Source organism: Telmatherina bonti (assembly GCF_933228915.1).
Source record: "Telmatherina bonti genome assembly, chromosome: 16".
Taxonomy (NCBI): domain Eukaryota; kingdom Metazoa; phylum Chordata; class Actinopteri; order Atheriniformes; family Telmatherinidae; genus Telmatherina; species Telmatherina bonti.
In genome coordinates this window covers 15,156,446-15,166,244 of record NC_136614.1, presented here as the reverse complement: position 1 = coordinate 15,166,244, position 9,799 = coordinate 15,156,446, and the positions used below count along the sequence as shown (strand labels likewise).

At 39.8% G+C, this 9,799-nt stretch overlaps 1 protein-coding gene across 1 annotated transcript in view; it reads left to right on the top strand.

Moving 5' to 3' along the window:
• Positions 1 to 5,409: 5,409 nt before the first annotated feature.
• fmn1 (formin 1) overlaps positions 5,410 to 9,799 on the top strand; it is a gene marked incomplete at both ends in the record, with an annotated part of 36,730 nt that continues 32,340 nt past the window's right edge. The window contains one exon of the mRNA XM_079255730.1: positions 5,410 to 6,991. Within this exon, the coding sequence (XP_079111856.1) occupies positions 5,410 to 6,991 (1,582 nt within the window). The remainder of the gene's footprint in view (positions 6,992 to 9,799) is intronic.

Here is a 9,799-nt window from a genome sequence, read left to right as displayed (position 1 = left end):
ATAGGGCAGCCCGCCGCGCCCCCTCCTCCTCTTCATCCTCCTCCTCCTCGTCTCCTACCACTTTCACTCATCCACCTTTCCTCCCCCCTCCTCTTCCTCCTCACTGCGCCCAGACGCCAAACAGCAGCAGTGCGCAGCAGCGGGCGGACAGAGCCGGGGAAGCCGCGGGGTGAGCTCCTGGTGCTGATGATGCTGAGGAGGAAGATGCTGATGGCTGGAGATTAGGCAAATGGTGAAACCTTCTTTTTGTCAGCTGATCCAGCGGACAGTTGCACGTCCTGGGATTGACTGGCAGCAGTAAGGAAGGAAAGTTTACAGTAGGAATCCTTGCAGATGACTTTTACTCAAAAGTCAGCACATAAGTTACAGAACGAGTTCTCACCTTCTTTTGTCTCTTTGTTCACCCAAGACACTGAGTTTATACTTGTTGCATACAAAGTGTGAACTTTATTTTGTGTTTGCTGAGTCATACTGTTTTTCCTGATCTGCTTTTATCCTTCATCTGTGTTAAATCCGCTTTATAAAAGTCTTATCTTGTTATTAGTTTGGCTGTTTTTTAGTTATAATTTCCGATTTAAAATAAACTAAATGCGCTCAACAACCTGCAACACACCCAGCTGATAGTTATTGAGATGATTGGTTACATTGTTATGACAGAAGAACAGGTGGGAAACTTCTACTTAAATCATGCTATTGAGATTCAGAGCAGATTATATACAATAAAAAATCTGAAATTAAGTTGTTCGGGACGCCAAACACTACCCACAACTCACAAAATCCGTGTTTTGAAGTAAAAAATGCTGTGTTTCACCTCAGTTTCACTATATAGAAATAATTAGCAACGTCTGCAAATTAATTTCTGGTGAAAATCCGTCTCCACCGCTTTCCACCGACACATGACCGCCATCTGGTGGCCATTTAGTGTAACTGCACACACGTTTATTGATTAATTTGGCTTTGTATGAAGGCAGATGATTTGTCCACTTTACCGTACAAAATTTCCTGTGAGGGTATTAGCCAGAAAGACCACAAATTCAAGATATTTAAAATGTTCTTTTTTTCTTAACACAAACCGTCATTACTTCAATTTAAAAGCTATCATGACTGTTTGTGAGCTGGCATTAGAGTTTTAATGGTTTTTAACTTTCATACTGAGACCTTTAAAAAACAAAAATCAGCTACACAATATGACTTATGGTTAAGACAAAGGGAGTAGTTACAAGTCATTTCCAAATCACAGGTGTGTTTATTTATCAATCTGTTTACATACATATCAGAATTTCTCTCCATTCATAAATTGTTCCCATATATCATCATTGTTTATAACTTAGATTAATTTACCAGTTTAACAAGTAATTGCAAAATGGGGGATATCTGCTTAGATTCATGAGCTTATACAGATTATAGATTTCTAAACAAAAAAAGCTAAATAAACTGAATTAAATAAGAATACCTAATGAAGGACAATTTCTGAAGGGAAACTATTTTTGTAGGCTTAAAAAAAAGAAATTGAATAATCAATGACTAATTCAGAGTTGAGTCTAGTTCTAGAGGACAATGGCTACTGGCAAGAATGATCACCTACACCTTTTCCTCCTGCTACATATTTAAAAATGTCTTTTGACGAAACATTTTCCACTATTTTTTCCACCACTTTGTGCAACAAATGAAAAACTGTCCATTGTGTTCAGTAACTTGCACAGCATTCGTCTCCGGACGATGAGCTCCAGATTCAACCTCAGCACGGAACCAGCCTTCTCAATTCATTTAAGTTTCTTTAAGTGTCTCTGGCAACAGATGGCTGCAAAACAGATTGCACTTTCCATGACAGACTTATAGAAGATATGCAGCATCTTGGTGCAGACGTTGACTGATCTTAGCTTCCTTAAGGAGTCTGTTCCATCTTTTCATGTTTCCGTTGCGTTTTCAGTCCAGTTTGTTGTCAAGCTGGAATCCAAGTTATTTGTTTACCTCCACCACCTCTTCGTCCAGGATGTAAACAGTGTTTTGTTTATGTAAGGAACTCCTGAAGTCTACAACCATCTCTTTTGTTTTGTAAGTGTTCCACAATGGACTGACCCATTCTCTGTACTTGCTTCTTGTCCATCACTGATAAATCCCACAATGCAGAGTAATCAGAGTATTTCTCCAGATGACAGGAGCCAGAGTTGTATTGGAAGTCTGAGGCATTTAATGTGAAGGCAAAATGGTGAGAGCACAGTCACTTGTAGTGCTCCAGTGTTGCTGACCAGTAAGGGTGGGACATCGAATCGGAAAAATCGAATATTGGGATTTTTCGCTTCACAATTTAAAAATAGATTTTTTTGTTAAAAAAAATTGATTTTTATTTTTATGAATAAAAATAATCCATGATAAAAAAAAGTCGTTTAATTTATATTTTTATTTGTCTTTTTACTGTGTTTTTTTCCTCCTTGAAATCAAGAAAAATGACGAGCAAAAAAATTTCTTATTCATTTTATTTTTTGTTTTTAACATTGACCCATGGATGGTTAAAAAGTGAAGCATATGTGGAAGTGCATAAAACTGCAGTTCCCCCTTCATCCACTAGGGGCTGGCTCCAAAACAGAGCAAATCCCCATAGACTCCCATGTTAAAAAGACCAACTTCACAGCAGAAATAAACATGTTTACAGTCTGGTTCAGAAACCCATTTTCGGTTTAATAGGTCAGGTTTACTGTACTGTGAATTTTTTCTAACTCGCCCGTTTAAAAGTAATTTAAAGGGGTGCTATTATGGTATTTCAAGTTTTCTGGGCTTTCTCCAGTGTTACAGGGTTGAATCCTCATCAGACATGTGAACGGCACTGTTTTTTATCAGCTAAACGCATGTTTGAGTTTGAGTTCCAGCACTCTCTCCGTTCGGTTTCCATGGCAACGAAAAACGCGTCGTTTTAGAGTTTTTTCTACTTGGAAATCCTTGTGACGTCTCGGCGGATAAGATTCGGTGATTGGTTACCTTCTACTGGTTAACAAGGGCATGTACAAATACATCAGGCGGGTGGAAAACGTCGGATAAAGTTATTTCCAATGATGGCTGGTGAGTTTACCAAAGAGAGACATCCTGTGGCATTCGTTGTTGTGGGTTGCTGTTTTCCACTTTGTTTTCAGGGTCTGATTCAGGTTCCAACATGTAGGGCTGTATGCTATGTGTTGACATTGTATTTTGTTTTTTTTATTAAGTTCATATTAGCCTAATCCTTCTGTTTATGAGATGTTACAATGACTGCGAAAGCAGTTGCAGTGCGCGCTCCCGATGTAGCGCGGTGGCGGGAGGCGGGGCTTAATGCAGAGAAGTCTCAATCCACTTGTTTTGCCCACAGGCTGATCTGACAGCCTACGGAGAGGGTCAGTCTGAAGTAAATAAAGCGATTTGTGACAATAACTCGATCAATCCCAGCCCTTCTGGTCTCAGAAATAAAAATGAATTAGCCTGAAATGCAATAGTTCCACTTTAATCTCGAAGTTCGGCATATTTAGGGGTGTGCCCTTTTGATTGACAGGTACCAATCTCCCGCTTCAAGTGAGAGTAACGCAGAACAACCGCTGTTTTTAGCCGGTTAACAACGTGACTTAGCTTTAGCCCACTTACCTCTGTTAGCTGGTTAGCTCCTGTTATCTCCGGGTTAGCTCGGTTAGCTCTTAACTACATCCAACTCGGAGTTTGCTCGATGTCAATCATCCGCCATGACGCTCACAGCCCCCCTCTCAGCTCCACCTATTTGCCCATATATGTATTTTCCGGGCGAGACGACGCACTTGCCCCTGCCAAGATGGCGATGGTAGGAACTGCCCACCGAGCTTCAATTCAGCTCTTCAGAAACCTATTGGGTGACGTCACAAAGGCCATCTCTATATACAGTCTATGGTTTTTAATTTACAATAATTAACGATAAAGAGTTGTGATAATCACTATTTAAATCGAATCACCAAAAAAACATCTGAATCTAATTGGGACGAAAGCATATCGTTACAACCCTCTGACCTTATCACAACCTTTCATTCTCACAAGTCTGTTTAATAACGATAGCGGTCTCACGGTCAGCTGAAATGCTACTATAAATGCAACACCTTACAGAGGACAAAGTAAATGAAATAAACTTTTACTGACATGTTTTTCCAAGAATCTAGCAGGAATTTTTTCATCATTTTGTTTATTTGAGCAAAACCAGTTGAGTTCAATTACTACGTTTAACTTGTCAAAAGGGAAAATGTTCTTCTTTCTCCTCTTTCTGACTTCTGTGTAGGGATGTCATTATGTCACTAACAGCTGTTTATTTCCTCTAACTGCCTGTGATGCAGCATAGACAGCTGGCCAGCGGTCAGATTAACTCCGTATGCGCCTCAGCATGTTGCACAGTTGACCTAAATAGAGTCAGAGGTCAGTAAAGTGCGGCAGAGCTAATCTAGTTTTGGACAATAACAGAGCAATTTAACACGGATTATTAAATCCCATGGAGGAACATCACCTCTGGGTTTCCTCTGAGTCTGATTACATTAAATTAATTCATATTTCATGAGTACTTCAGTAGCAAAAACACATGAACACTGTTAATACAGAATGAATGATCCAAACATGTGCTGCAATTTGAGCGTGCAGCATACATACATCAGTCTCATACTGATGATGAGAGAGCTCACTTTGCAGCACAATATGTACTTTTTATATCAGAGATAAAGGGTTGCCACTTGTTATCCATTTTATGATGCTTTTATTGCAAAAACATGTCCTTATGGAATCATTGTTGGCGTGCCCACTTTGTGTGCATTCAGGTATTGATTAAAGTCAAGGGGATTACACTAATTAGTCCAAATCCCCACCGTCTGTTTGTTTCCTTGCCCCCCTCGGTACCTGTCAGCTCTTAGGGGATTAGTGACATTGAGCTTCAGCCAAAGAACCAATCAGAGATGTTACCATTTTGCACTTGCGTTGGCGATTGGTGGAAACGTGTGTGTGTGCCTACAGGGGGAGGATAGTCGTCTGCGGTTACCTGAGCAGCAACAGAAGAGTGACCTGCTTCTGCAACAAGGGATGCTGCATGTTTTTACAAGTAAGTGGATGTGGAGAAGAATGTCGATTTTGTGATTTGACACAGTTTATTTTACAGCACATTTTGTATATTGATTTGCTTGGCAAGACTCATGCTGTAATAACAAAAACTAAATACTTTAGAACATTTTTTGCAAGTGCAATGGACTTGTCTTTTTCTTTAAAAACTTAAAATATTTATACTGCTTGCATTTAGCTCTAATGAATAGGAGGAAATAAACTCAAAGTGGATACTAGAGCACATACTTAATCAAAAACAATGTTTATTGTATTGTTTTGCAGGTCTTACGTGATTGAGCCTTGTCAGCTATAATTAAGAAACCATCATCTATAAACAACACAATGGAAGGTACTCATTCCACCATATCCCTCTACAGACTCTTCAATGAGAAGAGCTATGTGAGTCCATCTCTTTCCTTTTGCGGAAGTCCATCTCCACCCTTCAAAGCATCTCCCTGTACCCATCAAAGACCAACCTCTAACCACAAGGAGGAGGATCCAGCAGGAAGTGTGAGGCAAGGCCAAGCGGACAAGTTCTCCCTCAAAACGCTGGACGGCTCTGAGATCTGCTGGCCGACGGAGTTGTTTCCTTTGTGCTCGGTGTGCCAGGCTTTTATGAATATGGGGAACCAGCAGGCTGCAAAACTTCAACCCAACTGTTACATCAAAAGCTGTGATGCTTTACTAAAATCCCAAAGGATGCAGGTCCCACGGAAGAGGAGGAGGAGGGCGGAGGGATCAGTTTACACTGGCAAACTTTCTCACAACCTCAAGACGACACCCGGGACTCCGCAAGTGCCTCTGAAGGCCAGAAGAATGACAAAGCTCCATGTAACAAGCTCTCCTGTCTTCAGGGAGTGGACTCCAGCTGCCAGAGGGAAACTTGTTGGAAATAAAAATGAGGAGAAAACTGCATCACCGCAGGTGTTAAAGCCAGTGTGGAGAGTAAAGCTACCCGATGCTTCACCGGCAATTTTACGGAACTCGCTTACTAAGAAAAGTCCTCTCTCTTCCAGGAAGAGGTTCTCTTCGAAGCAAAAATCTTCTCCCCACGACTCAGATGCGGACCTTTCTGAATATGATAACGACATTTACTCCAGGTTTACCTCTGATGACAGCGACAGGGCAAAAAGCAGCAAGACTACTGGCCAGAAACCAGAGAAAAAGAAGGCTGACAATGTTGAGGGGAAGTCTCCTCAGGAGGCTGCAGCGCAGAGACTGATGGGCAAGATCGAGGAGGTTGAGGGGATCATACGCAGAGTGAGTCTCACCAGCTCAGACTGGATCAAAGATGGCAGTGAAGAGCCAGATGGACCCCAGCTGTCCGCATCAGGGTATCTTCAACAGCACCGGCTTCTGCAGCAAAGAAGCCAAGCTAAGCTCAACACTCGGTCCCGGTTGGACGACCTGGGCAGGGAGTCCAGCAATGGCAGGCCTCCGATAGTTGAAGAGCTTCGTATTCTGGGTGAAGCTCTCAGCCAAAGTCTCCAACAGGCCCTGAAAATGGAGGGACGAGAAGCTGATGGGAAGCAAAGCATCATGATGCAAAGGACTCTGAACGTCCCATCTCTTCCCCACCACTTCACCGCCTCTGATCCAGATAAGTCCTCATCACACACGTCCCGTGTGCCCTCACCCACCCTGTCTGTCAGGACATCCAGCAGTTTGGAAAGCTTGTCCCCAATCTTGTCATCTCCTCTCACATCCAGTCTGACTGATGTGACTGGTCAGTACGAAGCAGAAATCTCAGATGGATGCAGAGTGTGGACTGACTCAGTAGAAGACATACTGGTGGCTCTGGGTCCTGGAGGCTGTAAAAGTACCGCTGGGAACTCTGGAGAAGCAGATGCAGATTGGAGCCACACACAGGAGCAGTTTTCGCTGTCAGCCCTTCGTCTTAAGCAAGATTACCTGCTCTCTTCAGGTAAAAATGTTGTATGTTCTTCTAAAACACCAGCTTCAGGTTCCACAGGTGCTGTTGTGGTGGAAGAGATGAAACAACTGAGCTCTGAATAAAATATAACTAAAAGGAAACAACTTTTTCCCCCCAACAGATTATACTCTCCTGCGCACTTTGTGCATGAGAAAATTATTTATTCATTCAGAAAAATATTTATCACTGGGATAGACGGGATTTATCGCAGAGTCAAATGAAAATATTTTTCACTCAAACATTAGAATCATATGGCTTATTATGTGGGATAGAAACAGTTAAAAACTGTTGCCAAACGCATCTAAAAAAAAAAAAAAAAAAAAAAAAAGATTTATTAAATGAAAAACTGTGAAGTTTTGCAACTTTTCAGTTGTTACTATGCACCATGTATAGTTATTTCTAGTGTTGCATGTTTCTGTGAAAATCTGAAACTTAATCTGTAAATCCTGCAGCTTCTGTGGAATCGGCCCAACTTGAGCATCCTTTCTGAAAACCATTACATTGTTTAAAAACACAAAGCATGATCTATTAAATCTTAACAGTCTTAAAAAAGTTTTGCATTTCAGCAGTCAAATCTCTTCTAAAAACCCATCTGCAGAGTGAGAAGGACGCAGTGTAAAACACGCCTCAGAGAAAGTTGATTTGCAAATATTTCATGACAGCTTCTAAGTTGGACATTGGGCATAAACATGAATATGTAATCTGGAACGGAGGCTTCTTCATGTTGCATTTTGAATCTGATGCACATTAGTTATGTGAATCTTAAAAAGCAAAACGGGCACAGTCACTGCTGCTTCTCAAGCTCTTTATAGTTTGGAACAACACATGGTTTTACTTCCATGGATGACACAACTTGAATAATTCAGTATGAACAGTTATGTGCCTTTGGAAAAAATAATGTATTATGTAAGAAAATCTTATAAAACCTTTGTTAAAATTTGGCAACCTTACCTAAGCCTTGTAGGCATAACTTTGTAAAATAACAGGCCTTAGTATGTATTTGGGTTTGGTGTTTAACGTCAAAGGGATAGGGTAACTAGAGTTTTTTTTTTTTTTTGGTTGTTGTTTGGGGAAGATGTAGGGGAGAGGGGGGGGGTCCTTTGTAAATTTAAAAAGTCTTAAAAATGAAATATTAAAAAAAAAAAAAACCTTGCATGGGTTTCAGCTGTGTGGACGGACACCTACTGACTTGTCACAAAATTAAAAATTTGATGCATTATCAAATTAAAAAACTGTATTTAAATTCTTACATCAAACTGGTCTGGGAAAAGCGTGTGCTCTCTAAACTGAAGCAATTTTTCCTCATTTCTCTCCAAAACATATAAAACATGTAAGGTTCATTTTAATAAGGTTCATTTTAATGTCATTCTTAACATATTTATCTCAGCCTAGATGGAGCTCATACATTTGGCAGTGTTGTTTTGTCCAGTGATGTACTGGTCCCTCGAGATATTATACTCCCAATTTTTCACCGTTTTTTTTTTTTTTTAAAACAGAAAAGTAGCCCAAAAAAACATTGCTTCAGAAAAAAATGACATCTAAGATATTTAGTTCACCCCAAAAATTGATTTATATATTTGCTCATAGTCACATTATTTCTGCTATTTGGTTTTAAGGAGGAAGAGTTATGAAAGGACTGGCACACAGACTAGTGAGAGACAGGCTCATAGACACATATATCTATATTATTACGATGTTCAGGCTAAAGTTAACGAAGCTGATGGCTAACCACACCAGTGTAGCATATAGGTAACCTTAGCTGAGCCGCTGAGCGAGTAGGTACATGTATAGAGACCTTTGTAGTGGTAAAAGCAGCGTCACAGGGGGTTTAGAAGTGGGTATACTCAATCCTGACTGAAAAAGAAGTGGGTATACTTTGTATACCTGCGTATACCCTGGACTACACCAATGGTTTTGTCTGTTAGCAACATAACTAAAAAAAAATTATGAACAGATTTTGATTACATTATCAGCAAATCTCAGTAATGAAATAAGAAACAAGAGACTGTATTGTGGGGAAACAGGGATAATTTGCCATCAGAGCTTCAAACTAATACATAAGGCCCACATTTCATTAGCAAAAAAGTTTATGATAGCTTTGCACATGTCTGCGTTTTCTGAGTGCTTCCAGTTAAACATCATGATCAGCAGAGTAGTGTTACATAGTACAAAACATAAACTGATGAAAATTCAGATTTTAAGAGTTTGTTGATAGAGTGATCAGTGAAGCAATCTGCTTCACACCAACACCAAAGCTTTCTTACAAAATCTACATTTCTTCACAGCATACAGTATTGCAATAAATGCTCAAATAAATGTGTGCGATGCTAACATTTTAATCAGTTTAGTTTTTAGAGGTCAACATAAACATGGATTTGAAAATACTATAATAACAAATGAGAATAAAGTACAGCAAAAAAACGAAGTAGCTGTTGTTGTGCTGGGTGGGGCATGAAGCAGTCAAGTTTGGACGCCCTTTCTCGTTCAATCTAACAGGAAAAGAGGGCGTCCAAACTTTTGACAGCTAATGAAGGCGGATTAAATTTGTGGATATTAAAAGCAGAAAGGAAGAATTTTAAGACATTTCATGTGGTGTGAATATTGTGTACTGAAGTCTTGGAACTGAAGCACTTTCCAATTTCTGAGTTTCAACCCATTAATGCTCACATTAAGAACAAAGGGAAAGTTTTATTTGATGTTTTTCTTGGTCTCTTCTTGATAATAATAATAATAATAATGTTTGTTTTTTTTAACAAATGGTTGAAATAACCATAATAATATTGCAACAACAATAAAATA